Raw genomic sequence first — 17,833 nt, forward strand, 5'->3', positions numbered from 1 at the left:
AAATTGATGGAAAAAAATAAACAAAAAAGGCTTCTAACTCATATGTTTAGCAAGGCCAACTATTTTCATTGGAAAATTCTTCCATGTTACGAGCACTAGATGGGCATTGAAGTCGAACCCAATTTGATCTTGTAACACATTTTATTAAAGCATCCAAAGAACAATGATTTACACATCCTTTTTACGTCTCAAACACCTCCTTTTATTTTTTGTCATATTGATCTTTTTCAGTTTATTCGATCCAATGGCAGGAAATTGAGAGGAGTGTGTAAAAGGTAAAAAGAGGTGGAGATAGCATCACAGCACCACTTCACTTGTAAAGGTAGCTTGTTGAAAATTTGAATATAACATCCTTTTTTCAGCAGTTTTCTTTCATATGACCGCATAGCGCAGTGGATTAGCGCGTCTGACTTCGGATCAGAAGGTCGTGGGTTCGACTCCCACTGTGGTCGTTTCCTTCTTTTTTTTTTTAAATATTTCTTTTTTCCATTTACTTTACACTCCCTCCCTTTCTCTCTCTGCCTCTCTCTAGGGTTTTAGGCACTTGTAGCCCTCTCTGTCTCTTCCTTCTTCTTTATCTGAAATCTTAGGTAAGAACTCGAACATTTTCTCTTCTGGGTATTATTTATTATCTGATGTTCTTTGCTTTTCCTCTTCAATTCAGCTATGATTTCAATTTGTTTATTGAATTTTACATGGGGTAAATTCGAATTTGGGTCTGAAAAAAAATGGGTAATCAATGTGACTTTTGGTTGGAAATTTAAAGTCTTTTGATTCATTTATGTATCATTTTGATTGCAGAGCTTCACACATTCTGGGTAAGAATGGCTTCAATGGGACAACCCCCGCCGCCGCCGCCTCTTAAGCGGCGGGAGGCTCCTGCAGCATCAAGAGAAGATGATAAAATGATCATTACTCCACTCGGTGCTGGCAATGAAGTCGGCCGCTCTTGCGTGCACATGACCTTCAAAGGGAAAACTGTCATGGTATGCTTCCATTCACACAAGTGCATTGTTGTTTCTTTGAGTGTTGAATCTGGATTTAATCTTGTTCACTCTCCTGACTTTGTTTGTTTGTTTTTTTTTTTTTTTTCCCTTGTTTCATGCACTTGTGGCTGTGTGGCTGCCTTCGTATGAATGATAGTTTGATTGTGGAATTCACCCTGCTTATTCGGGCATGGCTGCCTTGCCATACTTTGATGAGATTGATCCTTCCACAATTGATGTCCTCCTCGTAACCCAGTATGTCTTTATCGTTGTTTAGAGTGTTTTTTGTTTTATCAATTGATTGATAGTCAATTGACATACAAAGTTTGGAGCTTTTGTTGAAAGCTGTTTCTAAATTATATCAGACATGGCACATTGGGTTGAGAAATTTCATAATTTGTTATGTGTTTACTCTGGTTGAAACTTGAGTGCAATGTACTTTACCTCCCTTTCGTTATGTATTTCTTGTTTAGAGTTAGGAGCAATAAATTCTAATAGGAGAGCTGCTTACATGGGATCAAATTTTTCTCTGACTAAAAAATGGTTTTTAACATATAAAGTATTAAACATTTTTTGGGGAATATTTCGTGCTTATTTCCTTGATTTTCTTATCAGTTGAAAAGATTGTATCTAATGTTGGAAAAGTAGCTCAAATACCAAATTTACAGCCCTAATTCCTCAATACCACTTTTTTGCAATAAAGAGTTTCCACACCAAAATGATCTAGGACAAACCATAGATAGAACAAACCAAGATCTCAGAAAAAAGTTTTATCAAGTTGATTTAATGTGCAAAACTGTCCTAATCTTCTGGTTAAAACCTATTAGTTTGTACAGTAAAAGTTATTACTTGCGATTGTTCATTCAATTATACTAATATTACATCATACTTTTTGTTTGCAGCTTTCACTTGGATCATGCTGCATCCCTACCTTACTTTCTTGAGAAGGTTTTCACTTTTTGAATGATTTGTACAATAATTTGTATGTATTATGCTCTCCACGGGACTAATATCTCTGTAACTTTTGATAGACCACATTCAAAGGCCGAGTTTTTATGACTTATGCTACAAAGGCTATCTACAAGTTGCTTTTGACGGATTATATAAAAGTGAGCAAAGTTTCAGTTGAAGATATGTTGTTTGATGAGCAAGACATAAATTCCTCGATGGATAAAATTGAGGTTTGTTGTTCTCCCATGACTTATGTTTTCATCCCCAACTGTTTTGTCTCCAACATAACCAACCTATCACAGATTTATATTAAATTTAAGTTATGTTGTTCTTGATGATGCAGGTTTGAACTTTGAACCAACCAAACTTGTCCATCACTACTAGAACTATTAGTTTGTGTCTCATTGGGGTTGTATGTTTAGATGCATTTCAGTCGGCATTTTTTTACTTAATTAATATTGCAGGTGGGGACAGGGCTGTTGGTGATATTAGTACTTTGAGTTGATTAATATTTGTGGTCACTGATGAACTCTCAGTCCTCACCGTTTTTACGTCATTATCCATTTATCCTATTCAGCATACTTAACATGAATACTGTTATTGGATCCTTAATCGTTTAAACTCAACAAGACATGAATGATATTCTCACGATGATATTAATATTAACAATGCATGATAATTGCAGGTTATTGATTTCCATCAGACAGTAGAGGTTGAGGGCATTCGATTTTGGTGCTACACTGCCGGTCATGTCCTTGGTGCTGCCATGTTTATGGTTGATATAGCTGGTGTTAGAGTTCTTTATACTGGAGATTATTCACGTGAAGAAGACCGGCATCTCCGTGCTGCTGAGACCCCAGAGTTCTCCCCTGATGTGTGCATTATTGAATCCACTTATGGTGTCCAGCACCATCAACCTCGGCACATCCGTGAGAAGCGGTTCACTGATGTTATCCACACAACTGTCGCTCAAGGGGGTCGTGTCTTGATTCCTGTATTTGCACTTGGTCGTGCCCAAGAACTTCTCCTGATCCTTGATGAGTATTGGTCAAACCATCCTGAGCTCCACAATATTCCTATTTATTATGCTTCCCCACTTGCTAAAAGATGTTTGTCTGTATACGAGACATACACCCTTTCTATGAACGATAGGATCCGCAATGCGAAGTCAAATCCTTTCATTTTCAAGCACATATCACCACTAAAGAGCATTGAGAATCTCAAAGATGTAGGTCCATCGGTGGTGATGGCAAGCCCTGGTGGTCTTCAGAGTGGACTGTCAAGGCAGCTCTTCGATAAATGGTGCACTGATAAGAAAAATTCATGTGTTATTCCAGGTTATGTGGTAGAAGGGACTCTAGCCAAAACCATCATCAATGAACCAAAAGAGGTAACTAGTATGACTGGACTCTCGGTACCTCTCAACATGCAGGTGCATTACATTTCATTCTCTGCCCACGCAGACTCTGTTCAGACTAGTGCATTTTTGGAGGAGCTGAGGCCTCCTAACATAATCCTAGTTCATGGAGAAGCTAATGAGATGGGAAGGCTAAAACAGAAGCTCGTGACCCAGTTTGCTGATCGGAACACCAAAATCCTGACCCCAAAGAATTGTCAGTCTGTTGAAATGTATTTTAACTCCCAGAAAATGGCAAAAGCTATTGGAAGGCTTGCTGAGAAGACCCCTGAAGTTGGTGAAAGTGTCAGCGGTTTACTGGTGAAAAAAGGCTTCAGTTATCAAATAATGGCTTCCGATGATCTTCATGTCTTCTCACAGCTGTCCACAGCAAATGTCACTCAACGAATTACTATTCCATATGCTAGTGGCTTCACTGTGATAAAGCATCGGCTTAAGCAAATATACGAGAGTGTAGAGTCTTCAGTGGATGAGGAATCTGGAGTGCCAGCACTGCAAGTGCATGATCGGGTGACTTTGAAGCAGGATACAGATAAACACATATCACTGCATTGGGCGTCGGATCCTATAAGTGACATGGTGTCAGACTCGGTTGTTGCTCTTATTCTGAATATCAATCGAGAAGTCCCCAAGGTAGTTGTTGAATCAGAGGATATAAAAACTGAGGAAGAGAATGTGAAGAAGGCGGAAAAGGTTATCCATGCACTTCTTGTTTCACTCTTTGGCGACGTGAAGCCGGGAGAAAACGGGAAACTAGTGATTAGTGTTGATGGGAATGTGGCGCAGCTTGATAAACAGAGCGGGGATGTAGAGAGTGAAAACGAAGGTCTCAAGGAAAGAGTAAAAACAGCATTTCGTCGAATCCAAAGTGCGGTGAAGCCAATCCCTCTCCGTGCAACTTAGCTGCTGCAGGCTGCAGCACTTGGATCTATCTGTTTCTGCATTTTGAATTAACTTCTGAATCTTGTAAGCTATAGAGATGAACACCGAATACAGTTAACAGTAGTTTCTAAGCTTGTTTATTTGGACTAACTAAACTAGCAACTGTTAAATGCATGCAACTGACTTTTGTCAATTTTGCTCGGACTAATTTTCTCGAGTTCATCTTTTCGTTTCAAATGCTTTCGTTAATCATTCGTGTCTCTCAGAGAAGTTGCGGTTTTCTGTTGATCAATTTCTGAAGCATGGAATGGATGCTGTCTGTTTCAGACCGAGAAATTAGTTGTATCTAATGCTTTTGTGCAGATGCTTTGCTTGATTTAGACGAGAAATTGTCACAGGCTCCAGTTTCTTGTATTGACATGCGCATTTCATTTTCTACCACCAATCAATACAAACAATTTCTCTTAGATGTTTACAAAATTAACACTTTAAAAATGTCGGACGCATAGGCTTAAATTAACCGAACAAAACTGATTAACAATGATTTGGTTTGGTTTTAATACTGGTATTGGTTATATCTGGACCAAACCGTTTTATGCTAGTTGGTTCGATTATATTTTTCGTGTCAAACCGAATCAATTATATTTTGTCCTTGGTTGAAGTTTGAATGTAATAACGCACCGTATATCCCCAAGTTTTTGGCAAAAACAAAAGAGCTACGTAACAATCAGAAAATCATAAATTCATTTATTTAAGGCTCCTATGTAATACATGTTAAGAGTATTTATACACACAAAATTACATAACAGAGTTCCAGTTTGGTAGAGAATGATTGAATTTTAACACGAACAATATCGTGCATCCTCGTCGTCCAAGTCGACATGATACCCGAGTCGTTCTCATCTCCAATTCCTTCAGTATTGCGTTAACTTCCATAGATAAATTGAGCTGAAGCCTTAGACAGTAGACGGGCATTGAAGAAACAAATGGACCATACTTTCAGCTACCTCTCCTCCTTACATAAGGATGACTCACCCATACGCGGGAGATATGCTTACGTTAAGCCTCCTCTTAAGTCTTTCGGAACACTAACAGCCAACTTTAAAAGCCAAACCCCAAACTACGAACAATGTTGAAGACAAGCGGAAACACAAATTTCACCCAAAGGGGAAATCTAAACACACAAAAGAATCGAAGTTTATAACAATAGATGCCAACAAAAACCTATGGCGGCTAAAAAACGAATCAAATTTAGAAAAGAATAAAGCTCCCAAAGCTTCAAACTAGGGTTACTCAACCTCTCATATCTTAACTTTCCTAATCTCCCACCCGATACTCATCCCAAAATTTAGGGTTTCATAATTGCATACCTCTTCTATCAGGTTTCAAATTAAGTACTGCAATCTCCGAGCCATTATCTCATGCTTGGTGAGACTCCGTTGTTTCTCTTCACAGCCATAGATTACTTATATGTGCCCAAATGAAGATGAGACTGAAGGATTCTGAAGGCAATCAAGAGTACGATCTGGAAGCTGTGAACGATGATAGAAGACCTGCAGCCTGGGAAGGTAGAATGTCACCAATTGACGACATGGCGGCCGCTGATCTATCCTTAAATATGCCCACTTGCCCATCTGTTAGCATCGATCCTAGTTTTAAGCTCTCTCCGAATTTACTTCCAGCCTGCCAATCATAGCGAATATCATTTTCACAACCTGGATATCTCAATATCCCAACCAAATGGAACAGTTTATCTGTATTAATCTCCTATACACAGAAACCTAGCAAAGATAAATCATGCGGTAATATCAGAAAAACAAGAGGTATGCCGTGTGCAATCCATGCTTGCTTACAGACCTGACACGCTCTTTTATCTCATTACTATCCAGAAAATTTACTTGTTATAATCAAATGTAATAGTGTGAACTGAAAATGTCTTGCATTACATGTTTTAACTATGTGTCCCCAAAACATGAGAACCAGAAATATTCACATTTCAAACAACAAATGCATCGCTATTCCAACATGAAACAGAAGTTTTCAGAATGCAACTATGGAAATAGGAAAAACTTGTAACAAGAAAATCTAAAGAGATAGACAGCCTTGCCTGCATTAAAGAATTAAAGATTGGCACTGCAGAAAAACTTGCGTTATCGTCCAAATCTAGCTTACTGGAAAGCTCTCCATTTGTATAAGCCTTCCAGGGACTTCTTGAAGAAATGTCGTCCGAAGAGGTTGGAATGGATGCCTTAGCTGTCCCTCTTGAAGACAATGCTGGAGCACTGGAACACCAAGATAAAGTCAAAGCTTAGAACCCATGATTGAGGAAGATACCCATTGGCAATGAATATTTTTGGACATAGTTAAAACTGGGAAATGCTAATAGAAAACAGTCGTATGTACCAAATCAGCCAGTGCAACCCAATTTATTCAGTTCAGTAAACGAATGATATATGAGTAGACTCAAGAGTAACACGCGTTGTGCACACCATATAATGTGGCAACTAACAAAGTAGAAATTTCAAGAAACACTAACCTGATTGGAAGGTATTTGAAGCGAGGAACTGAAGAGCATCTCATGATATTGGACTCCGAATTAGTAGGAAGTTTTTGAACAGTATCTGTGTACATGCGATTAAGTTGAACAAAGAATCCAAAGAGGACAGCATGGCGTTGGTAGGACTGCTTCTCATTTTCCCAAAGATACGGCTCATACCTTAAAATGAGATAATGTGATAAAATACACAAAGTCAAAATGCCTGAATAGTTATACAAAATGATTAATAATATAAGAATTCAAAACATAGTGCCACTATAAGCACGAATTCTATGCTATAATAAAAACTCACTAGAGCTGTGGTTCCACTATAGATGATTCACTAGTTGAATTATGTTCCATAGAATACATTGTCCTAATTTCCCATGCTTTTCTATTTACGATCCAAATCCTCAGTTTCCCTTGTGATCATAACATCATGACTAGCTACGCAAGAGAACAACTTCTAACTCCTGAATATTCATTTCTCTATGAAGAGTGAAGACAACCACCAGAGATAACCCTTTAAGTGAAACAATATGGGAGAAAGATGCATGAAATGAGACACCAGTCTCATGTCCACACTTCTGGAAGTTCAATATATTTGTTTAGATTTCTAACTTTTTATTCATGAGAATAAATTAACTTACGTAAGCCAGTCTATGGGATCCAATCTTTGCGAAAGACGATTTATCAACCCATCAAAACGCTCTCTAATGGCAGATTTCACGTGGCTTTGGTCCTGCTTCCGTCTGAAAGGACTTTTTGTCTTTAGGTATACAGATGACTCCTCACTCGGATTAGAATCACCCCCAGAAAGGACATCGACAACAAATCTCAAATCTAACAGAACTTGCAAAACTCCTTTCTCTGACACTTGAGATCCACCAGCCTCTACTGTAGAAAGGAAGTCCCCATAAATACCAATGACCTACATTAAAGTATTGCTATCAATATTACAGAAACAAGGAAAAATAATTGAGAGTATATATCAAAACAATAATCTGAAGAAACAACTGGGAAATTTTCCTTTTTTTTTAATGAACACACAAAACACACATTTTCTGTGAATGGCAGAAGTAAACGTAAACTACTTCATGAGGTAATAAAGTTCAATGCAACAAGTGACAAGATGTAAATTTTATTAAAACTGATACACAAGGGCACAAAAATACAAATGCATGAGTTGATAAAAACCAAAATCAATACTAAACATCCCTGAGGTTGCAAGATAACAAGATAATCTTCAGGCTAAGCAATGGTAAAATCACAAACAGGTATACAGAAAACTGTAATAGAAACAAAAATCATGTATGATGGCCGGCCAATGACCTGTTGGTCTAGTAGCATGTAAGCCCATTCAAGCTTGAGAAACATGGATGGATTGGATTTGGAATTTAGTGTAGTCATGCATATATACTCATTGGACAAATGAACAAGACATTGATGAATACAGAAAATACTAAGTCAGATATCAAGCTAAGCTACATACCTTTTCCAGCAGTCTTAATGCAAACTTTTGCAGAATTGTTTTGTCAAGAACATGACCTCCAATTCGATGAACTTCTTCACATATACGAAATAGAAATGAGACTATATAGAGAGAAGGCATGCATGGGAGCCATATTCTCATGTCTGACTGGTTATCATCAGACTGCTCTTGCTTAACAACAGTCTCTTCCCAACCCTGCCCAAACAATAAAAAATAAGAATAGGTAATTTGTATTCAGTCAACACCGTACTCAGCAAACCACAAACACCGTAGCGTAACAGAAAATCCACCCAGTCTTAAAAATAGCATAAGCACCAAATATCTTCAAAAGCAGATGGATGAACACCAAGTGCTCTTCAAGAGTACTAATAAAATGTGCACTTACACTTGCACATACTTACATGTTCAGCAGAGCCATGGCTTTGATTTAAAACCAAGTTTGAATCATACCACATAATTTACTTCTTCAGGACTGTTCATTTAAACCACAACATTCATCCTACGTTGTAACTACTACATACAAATTTTTTGTGGCGAATGTTTCTTTACCGTTCTAGATATGTTATATCAAAAAGTTATATCTTGCATTAGGTCTATTTTGCAATTATCTCCAATTATAGCTACTTACGGGCTAACTGTCATATTATAATAATCAAGAGAAGCTTGCAGTATCAAGATTAGGTTGTTTAGACTCAAACGCTTAAACCTATTTCGTTTCACTTATTTCTCAGCAGGAAACAGATGAAATGAAGGATCATTTACACTTCCTTGTTGGCATTCAACAACTTGTTGATTACTAATCACGTCAGATTGCAGTTCATTTCACTTATACTGATTAAAATGTAAAAACAGCGTATAAAGAAAGAAATAACGGAGAGCAAAGTGTGTTGAATGCGCCTTACCCTCAGAGGTGTTGATGATGACAAAGCATAATCTTTTTGAAGATCACAGGAAAGAATAACTGAAAGCTCATCGCACAACCACGACATCCACAAACCATGCGCTCGGATGCGGAGATCTTTCATAGTTGAATTAAGCTCTTCAAGTTTAGGGCTTGCACTTTGGCTGGCTCCAAGCAATGCAGCAGTAGCAGATGAAGTGTGCCTTTTAGAACCCGAGGGGCTATCAAGCACTGGAGAATCCGTGGGAGCTCTAGATTGTCTTGACATGGCTGGGAACTTATCGAAAACTACAGAACCTGTTACATTTACCCAAGACCTTGGAGGGCCAAGAATGATGGGGATGTGTTTGGAGTGGCTCTGCAATGCAAACAGGAGTCTCCCAATGAAAAGTGCCCTGTCAACGGTTATTGGCCCTTGCGTGTCTTTGCCAATTTCCAAATTATCAAGCTCACTAGTCAGTTGCACCAATATATTGGATATGGTCAGGCAGCACTTATCTTGTAGATACGGTGCCAGATCCTTTAACCTAAGAGCTGCCTTTGGCGATTCTAAGAAACACAGCATGTCATCAAGAACATCCTTACAGCTACTATCCACGGCATCCCGAATTCCACTCACTTGAGGACCAAAATAGAAATTGAGACAATTCTCTTCACAAGGCAAAGCACTAGTAGTACCTTTCTTAGCATTATTCGATTTGGTTTCTACAAACCAAACTCCACCACCAGCGCCAAGGAAATCAATGGGTTCGCCATCCTTAATGTTCACCGCCTTCATGAGATCCTCGAACCTGTATGCCACAATCACCTTCATCCTGGCGACAAACGCAGGTTCGAAGATACTGTCCCAGAGATCTGAATCGTCTCCGAGAACAAGTTCACTCATTCTACTCCATGGCAGGTCAATGTTAGACCCGAAAACGTTCTTGAGCCACTCCAAGCTCCCTTCTAATACCTCTTTGCTGTTCATCGTCTCCCTAATCAATTTCTCAGCCGTGGCGAGCTCATGGCCACTGCCAATTGCATCGATGAGGAACCGCCCGTTGATCCTATCCACCATCTGGCCTCCGCAGTCGTTAAGCCAAGAGCAACAAGCCTTGGCAATGTAATTCTTGTCCAGCATTCCCATGGCGGACTCGAGCTTCTCCCGAAATGAATTCCAAAGCTTGACCTCCTCATCTGGATTGGGAATTCCACCGAACAGTTGGGATGCAGGAGGGCAACCCAACACCACCTTGTAGAACAACGGCATGTCGTTCAACACGCGCAAGAAGAGCTCCCCAACCTGCCCCACAGTCACCTGAATCACCCTCAGAGCCTCGCACAGCACTGAAACGACGTCGGAGCACTGAGCATCGGGACGACAAGCGTTGAGTATCCCGGAAACCCACGACTTGCGACTGTCAAGGAAGAGGGAGAGGACGTGCTCGGGCCGGAGGTCGTCGATCAAAGCGACGGCGGCCAAGGCGTCGGCGTAGGAGGAGATGGGCAATCGGAGCTCTCGATCGAAGAGGCGGTCGCGGGCGCGCTGAGAGATCTGGGACTTGAAGCTGTCGACGATCTGCCACTGGTGCTGAAGGAGAGGGAAGTTGGAGAGGAAGCGCACCTGACCGGGGAGGGCGAGGATGGAGTGCACGTGGCTGGCGCGGACGTAGCGCGCGGCGGACTCGAGAAACATGGACTCGTCGAGGCAGCCCCAGATGTTCTCGGGAGTGTCAACGAGGTACTTGACTCGGCAGGCAATGCCGTAGATGCGGTGGCGGGTCGGGTCGTGGCGGGAGGGATCGGGAGGGTCGGCGGAGGAGGCGGAGGAGAGGGAATTGATGGATGCGTGGACGGAGGAGAGGTTTTGGGAGATGGAGTGGGAGGAGCGCTTCATGAGAACGATGGAATCGGCTGAGTCGATGAGATCCCGGTAGCGGGTGCCGACGAGTTGACGGAGCTCCTCCTTCTTGGACTGGATCTGGGTGCGGGTGGTGGACTCGACGGTGCGGATCTCGGAAATGGGTTTGGAGCGGAAGAGGGACTCGGCATCTCGAGAAGCGGCGGCTGCAGTGGCGAAGGAACTGGTGGCGGCGCCGCTGAGGGCATCGCCGGAATTAACTCTCATTGCTTTTGGCGGTTGTGGATTGCCAACTGAAACTGTGGGGACGGGTTGCGTTTGTAACTGTAATTTTTTTTTTCTCCGCTTCTGGTTTTTGAGTTTTAGATAGGGCTGGAAAAAAATCCCAAAAATCCCAAACCAAACCGAAAAAATCCCGATCCCAAACCAAAAAAATCCCAAACCAAAATTCCCGAAAATTTTGGTATGTCATCCCGAACCAAACCGAAATTTTCGGTATGGGATTCGGGATTACATCTCCATTTTTTCGGTATTCCCATACCGAATAGAAATAAATATTATATATATATTATTTTTTAATTATAAGAGAATTATTTTTTAATTAATGGTATTGGTAGCCACTAGTGTGATTAATCTTTGTCTCAACTAAATAACTAATGTTTGTTTGTTCAATTTGTTTGTTTCTATATTCCAGTTGTCTCAACTAATGTGATTAATCTTTGGATATTAGTTTCCTGCATACCTAGCCACTAGTGTGATTAATCTTTGGATATTAGTTTCCTGCATACCTAGCCACTAGTGTGATTAATATGTGGATATTAGTTTCCTGCATACCTAGGCAAATCAAGGAAACAAAGGAGCAAAGACCATTATGCATGCATGAACATATCAGTATACATATATTGTATATATATACACGGACAAGGTGGGTACAGGGCATGCAATTAGTTGAGCTCAAATTTTTTTCTTTTGTTTTCGAGTACACAATATAGTTGTTCTTTCAGACATGGGCGCCGCCAAAATTTTCATTTAATTACAACTATGTGGAAGAGGAATCAAAGTTGGAATGTGGGGTGAGATGGCATTAGCCCAAAAACTTTGTGCACAAATGGGTAGTGGGTAGATTGAAACTTAATTTTAGCCCAAAAACATAATATGTCAAATTTTAGTCCAAAAGCCCAAAAACATTTCGGGATTCCCGATTTGTCCCGAAATCCCGAAATTATTTCGGGATTCCCGAAAATTGGGATTCCCGAAAATTTGGTTTGGGATTGGTATTGAATTTGGGATTCCCAAAAATTTCGGTTTGGGAATCGAGACAAGGGTTTCGGTATGGGATCCCATACCGAACCACCCCTAGTTTTAGAGACTCGCGCTAGAGAACACGGCTCACTCTTCTCTCTCCGATGATCGGATCCTTAAATTATAATTCGATAAGGATCCGACTGATTGATCCAGATCCGATGATTCGAATAGCATCCAAATCTGTTGATCCGAATAACATTCAAATCCGTTAATTTATAATTCGATTTGAATTCCACCCGTTTACCAGTACTAGTAGCTGTTGGTGACACTGGACCACTATCGATATTCTCTTGTATTATTTAAATCTGAACCGTTCATGTGAAATCAAACGGTGTATGTACCCGTAATCTTACGAGTATTCTAGATAACGCGTATGTTGGATACATGAGCTCTTGGACAATTTGTCTTACACGCTCTTGGTCAATTTGTCTTAACACAACTTAGCTAGTAGGTACCAGATAAAATTGGGGTTGGACAAAAAAATACTGAGAATCGAATCGAACCCGGTTGGTTTGGTTTTTTTCGGTTCATTCGGTATAGGTACAAGATCGGTTCGGTTCGGTTCGGTGCTTATTCTGTTCGGTTTCGGTTCTAAGTTTGATACCGAACCGTACTGAATTAAAATTTTAATTAAAAATTGTCATCCACGTGGCTTGTTTCTATTGGTGCTTATCCGAGTCCACAAGGACTTGGTCACACTGGATCCCCATTGGTCCTTGGTCGCCACTCGTTGCACTCGATGCTTTTCAGTCATCTGAGAATTGAATTCTTCCGACTCTCACTTTTCTCACTCCGTCTCTCTCAGTCGCCGGCCGTCCAGTCCTCCTCCTCTCCAATCTCTCTCACGGTCTCACCTCCACCGCAACCATCGTGACTTCGTCTTCTCTCATGGTAAGTCAATTTCTTGAATTTGTTTGCGTTTTATAAAATTAGGGTTTTAATTTTTAGATTCAAATTGTGATTGGATTCGAGGGTTTCTCTGAAATTCTTAGATTAGGGTTTTAACTTGTTGCTGGATTTTGTAGTTTTGATGTGGTTAACCTCGATCTTTAACACTAATGTAATTGGGATTGGAATTGGGGGTTTCTCTGAAATTGGGGGTCTTTAACATTGTAATCCTTCCGTTGTTTTACTATCGCCATATTGGATGATACTATCGATTGCTTTTATTAATGGGATGAAAATGATCCCAATCTGTCTAGCTTCAATTCAAAAGAACTGGTTCAATTTGGATTCTGTACGGGTCATCAAACTAAATACTATCGATTCGATTCTGTGTTCTGCATTTGTGTTCTTACTTGTTCATCAAACGTACGGGGTGGGTGTTGGACCCTTGCTGCGTCTCGAAGGGGTAATTGCTTTTATTTTATATGAATTGAACTTATTAGTTATTAAGGCATTTAGTTTGATGTTTGCTATTACATTTGGATTGTATTAATGCCATAAGGCTTTGACTTGAACTTTGATTTTTCATTTTGGTTTGTACTAATGCCTTAAGGCATTTACTTGAACTTTGTTGTTGGATTGAATTTTGTATGCTCAGATTAGTCATGTAGCAGGCTAGCAGCAGGGAGAACTCAATTTTTGCTGCATCTATATGCTCAGAATAGTCAGATTAGTCTGACTTTTGCTTTTGTTAATTTTGATCTCCTTAATTTTGGGATGGATGTTTTCACTACATCCATCATCTCAGAAGCAGGGAGACTCTGTAGGTATGGATAAGCTGACTAATTTAGTCATGTGCACTGTGCACTTTGTTAATTTTGTGCCAAAAACTGATTTGGGCTTTTTTTTTCACAAAAACTGAAAAACACTAAAACAGGCCTTGTTCCTTAAAGGCCCAGAACCGAACCGAACCTATTAGGTTTGTACTAAGTCGGTACAACCATTCATACCGTACCGAAATTTTACTATGGGTTCGGTCTCGGTACCACCTCAGTACCGAACCGTGCCCAGGCCTAGATAAAATCGAGATAAGATCTTTATATACTTGTACCATCCCACACCACAATTGATATGTGAAGCTCCCTCCCTCTTTCTCTCTCTCTCTCATGATGCAGCTTCGACGAGGGAGTATCGTCATCGTAGCCGCAGTCTTTGCAACTGTCATCCAAGCGTTTTCCACGGCAAACTCCCTCCAAGAAGTGGATAAATTCACAAGGTTGCCAAGTCAACCACAAGTCAACTTCCAGCAATATGCAGGATATGTAACTGTGGATGAAAAGCAAGAGAGATCTCTTTTTTACTACTTTGTTGAAGCACAAACTAATCCTGCTTCCAAGCCTCTTGTTCTTTGGCTCAATGGAGGTGAGCTTCCACCGAAATCCAGTAATGAGTAATATAATCCCTACCGGAAACATTTTACGTGTTATTTGTTTTTGTTATTCATACTGTTTCAGCCAACTTAGTGACGTTTGCGTCTGCAACATTTTATGCAATATTGAATGCGTGTTACGTAGGACAATTACGAACCAAATAATTGAGCTTTGTGACTTTTAATTGAAGGTCCTGGTTGTTCATCTGTTGGAGTTGGAGCTTTCAACGAGAACGGACCTTTTCAACCAAGCGGATACATTTTACTCAAGAACGATTTTAGTTGGAATAGAGGTGATTAATCCATTAAATTACTCTTTAAGTGATCACATTTGTGTCACTGTAATTGTTAATGAGCTTCTGATCTGGATTATTCATGAAATTTTGATACTAATCATTTCAGAAGCAAATATGCTGTACTTGGAGTCACCTGCAGGAGTTGGCTTTTCCTACTCAGCAAACAAATCATTTTATGGCTTCGTGAATGACGATATCACAGGTTTTCGGTTCACATGACTTTCTCAATCCTCATTCAACCAACAAAATATAACCTGAAAATAGTAAACTTGTACATTCTGATCATGTTCCGATTCTCTTCTTTTTAGCACGAGATAATATCGAGTTCCTTCAGCACTGGTTCGACGAATTCCCCGCCTATAAAAATAGGGATTTCTTTATCACAGGAGAGAGCTATGCAGGTAACATCATTTACTTGTAAACACCATCATTTTCTATCAGTAATGACCAATTAGAAAACTTGAAAGGTACAAACTTACGACGCCCTTCTAAAAAATTCCATTCTGTCACTGCCAGGCCATTATGTTCCACAGCTTGCACAACTCATTATCCAATCAAAACTGAAGTTCAATCTGAAAGCAATAGCAGTAAGCAAATGAGAATCGAAAAAGTGAAGTAACTTTGGAGTTGGTGTTTTCGACCAAGATGTCACGCTTGAGCCTTTTTTGCTTGCAGATTGGCAATCCTCTTTTAGAATTCAATTCTGATAACAACGCACAAGCAGAGTACTTGTGGTCTCATGGATTAATATCAGATGCGACCTTTGAAAATTTGACTTCAGTCTGCAACAATTCTGAAATTATTAGACAGGTGAGAATTCGTGGTGGTCCACTTACCCCTGCTTGTGATGCAGTGGCGAACCAAGTTGAAAGTGAAGACCCTGGATATTTGATTGACCAATATGACGTTACTCACGATGTCTGTTTATCATCTTTTAAAGCTCAATCTTTCCAACTGGTAAGCCTTGGTATTTTCTCCTTTCAGTTCTTTCAAATTCTCTACGTTAATACACAAACTTCCAACTCACTGATCACATCTGCAGCAAAAAACAGCGAAGATAGATGTCTGTATCGAAGATGAAACGGTTTCATACTTAAACCGACCAGATGTACAGGAGGCACTTCATGCCCGAGTCACAAATTGGACAACTTGCAGCAAGTAATCATCTCATCTCATTTGAATCACTGATGCACATAAACGTAGTAGGTTCTGAAGATGAATCAAAACATGAAAAGAATTCCAATTATACTCCAAACTATTCAAAGATTGAAGAAATGTTCCTTGTGCAGCAAGTCTTTTCTGTTTACTGTGCTTCTAAATTTGATTATCCTCTTTTACATCGGAAGTGTCCTCAAGTATGACATGAAAAACCTGGAAATACCGATGCTTCCAGTTTTAGGTGACCTTGTCAAGTCTGGAATTCGGGTTTTAATTTACAGGTGATGAGTCTCAACGTTGTACAAATCAAAACTCTTGCCATCTTCGATAATTGTAGTCTTTTAGAAATTGTACTTAAAGGTACATCTTACATGTTTTCCACAGTGGAGATCAAGATTCTGTTATTCCACTAACGAGTACACGGACACTGGTGAGCGGATTGGCAAAGGACTTGGGGCTACAAACGAATGTGCCTTACAGAGTCTGGTTTGAAGAAAAACAGGTCGGTTCGGGAACATAATAACAGTGGAAAATTCGGATTATCTACTTGTGGCCTTAGCAGTTGTTATGGTTTATAAATTTTTAACTTCTCAGGTTGCTGGATGGACGCAAGTATACAGTGACACCTTATCTTACGCTACCATAAGAGGAGCAGGCCATGAAGCTCCAATTTCGCAGCCAGAGAGATCACTACTTCTATTTACTTCATTTCTGACAGGAAAGCCATTGCCAAAAGCCTGAAGTACTAACTGACACAAACTGCAGAAATCAAGAAGAAACAAATCTATTCATTTCTTACACGGAATAATTGAGTGAACAAATTGCAAGAAAATTGGTATACTCATGAGAACAAGAATGTCAGTTTTAATTAGCGCTTTTTCTCTGCATCAATAAAGACATTAAGAGGAATGACAGGCAACATCCGAATAAAACTTCTTCCGTATGTTAAAAAGAGTTTAATTGACACTCCAACAGAAATCGAAATTGTACGTCTGAGTTAACAACTTTAAGGATGAGTCCAGTACATGGTACCCAACTCGTCAAATCCACTAGACTCGTGAACAAAATGAGCATGGTTAATAGTCTTATACAAAGCGCGTTGTATTTCAAACCAATAACATACATTGATGCCCTCTCACTAGTTCTTACTTATGATGCATAATAACATAACATGTTTAAATTCTTAGGTTGTTCGCTGCTAAAACAGAACCCTTTGCACGAAAATTTGTACGTGTCACTATGCATTGAGGCACACCATATTCTCGGTGAGGCAAGATATTCGATCACCATAGGAGGATAAGACTCGGGGCTTTGACAATTTCCTAATGAAAGTTTTGCAGATTATGGTTGCTTTCCTCTTTCGAGAACCCTTTAGGTTTATTTTCCTGTGTTTCTAGCAAGACGGTAATTTGTAGTGAAATAAGAGAGGGAGGAGTGCAAGATAAATTTATCAAGAACGAAAGCATAACCAAGGTAACCGACTTCCAACAATGAATTAATTAAATTGAAATTACAAAGCAACTGCTAATCTCTAAACAAAACAATAGCAAGGCGAATATTGTTCATAGCCAAACGGTAAATCAAGAGTTAAACCAATCAAACCAAAAATTAGTAGAAGACTAGAAGTTCGATAACCAAGGATTCGAGATGGTGTCCTTAGTTAAATCTTCTTCTGTAATTCTGTGTTCAAAATCCACGCACTTGGCAGCATTGGACATTTCACTGGCAATGGAGGCTTCAATTCCATGGCTG

General features: G+C 39.8%; 3 protein-coding genes and 1 non-coding gene across 5 annotated transcripts; 3 read left to right on the forward strand and 1 right to left on the reverse strand.

Moving 5' to 3' along the window:
- The first annotated feature begins 378 nt into the window (after positions 1-378).
- Positions 379-452, forward strand: TRNAR-UCG (transfer RNA arginine (anticodon UCG)). Its single transcript has one exon. It is a non-coding gene; the product is annotated as a tRNA-Arg (tRNA).
- Positions 453-531: 79 nt separating this feature from the next.
- On the forward strand, positions 532-4,440 carry LOC137717797 (cleavage and polyadenylation specificity factor subunit 3-I-like). The gene is made up of 6 exons (XM_068457285.1): positions 532-590; positions 802-986; positions 1,144-1,241; positions 1,889-1,934; positions 2,018-2,167; positions 2,623-4,440. The coding sequence occupies exons 2-6, from the start codon at positions 825-827 to the stop codon at positions 4,255-4,257; spliced, it is 2,091 nt and encodes a 696-aa protein (XP_068313386.1). The 5' UTR covers positions 532-590; positions 802-824; the 3' UTR covers positions 4,258-4,440.
- A 523-nt stretch (positions 4,441-4,963) lies between these two features.
- Positions 4,964-11,369, reverse strand: LOC137717962 (conserved oligomeric Golgi complex subunit 1-like). The gene is made up of 6 exons (XM_068457484.1): positions 9,167-11,369; positions 8,265-8,459; positions 7,423-7,703; positions 6,773-6,952; positions 6,344-6,518; positions 4,964-5,919 (listed from the first exon to the last, which is right to left on the reverse strand). The coding sequence occupies exons 1-6, from the start codon at positions 11,273-11,275 to the stop codon at positions 5,749-5,751; spliced, it is 3,111 nt and encodes a 1,036-aa protein (XP_068313585.1). The 5' UTR covers positions 11,276-11,369; the 3' UTR covers positions 4,964-5,748.
- A 1,679-nt stretch (positions 11,370-13,048) lies between these two features.
- Positions 13,049-17,041, forward strand: LOC137717452 (serine carboxypeptidase-like 45). Of its 2 annotated transcripts, XM_068456831.1 has the most exons (11): positions 13,049-13,204; positions 14,374-14,620; positions 14,819-14,920; positions 15,030-15,125; positions 15,232-15,324; positions 15,440-15,510; positions 15,599-15,880; positions 15,966-16,081; positions 16,270-16,362; positions 16,466-16,583; positions 16,676-17,041. In XM_068456831.1, exons 1-11 carry the CDS (start codon positions 13,202-13,204, stop codon positions 16,820-16,822), a joined length of 1,368 nt encoding a protein of 455 aa, XP_068312932.1. In that variant the 5' UTR covers positions 13,049-13,201; the 3' UTR covers positions 16,823-17,041. The 2 variants fall into 2 exon arrangements, with proteins under 2 accessions (XP_068312932.1, XP_068312931.1); XM_068456830.1 differs by lacking the exon at positions 13,049-13,204 and having other exon boundaries at positions 14,365-14,620.
- Positions 17,042-17,833: the final 792 nt, after the last annotated feature.

Source organism: Pyrus communis, chromosome 15 (genome assembly GCF_963583255.1).
Source record: "Pyrus communis chromosome 15, drPyrComm1.1, whole genome shotgun sequence".
Lineage (NCBI taxonomy): Eukaryota > Viridiplantae > Streptophyta > Magnoliopsida > Rosales > Rosaceae > Pyrus > Pyrus communis.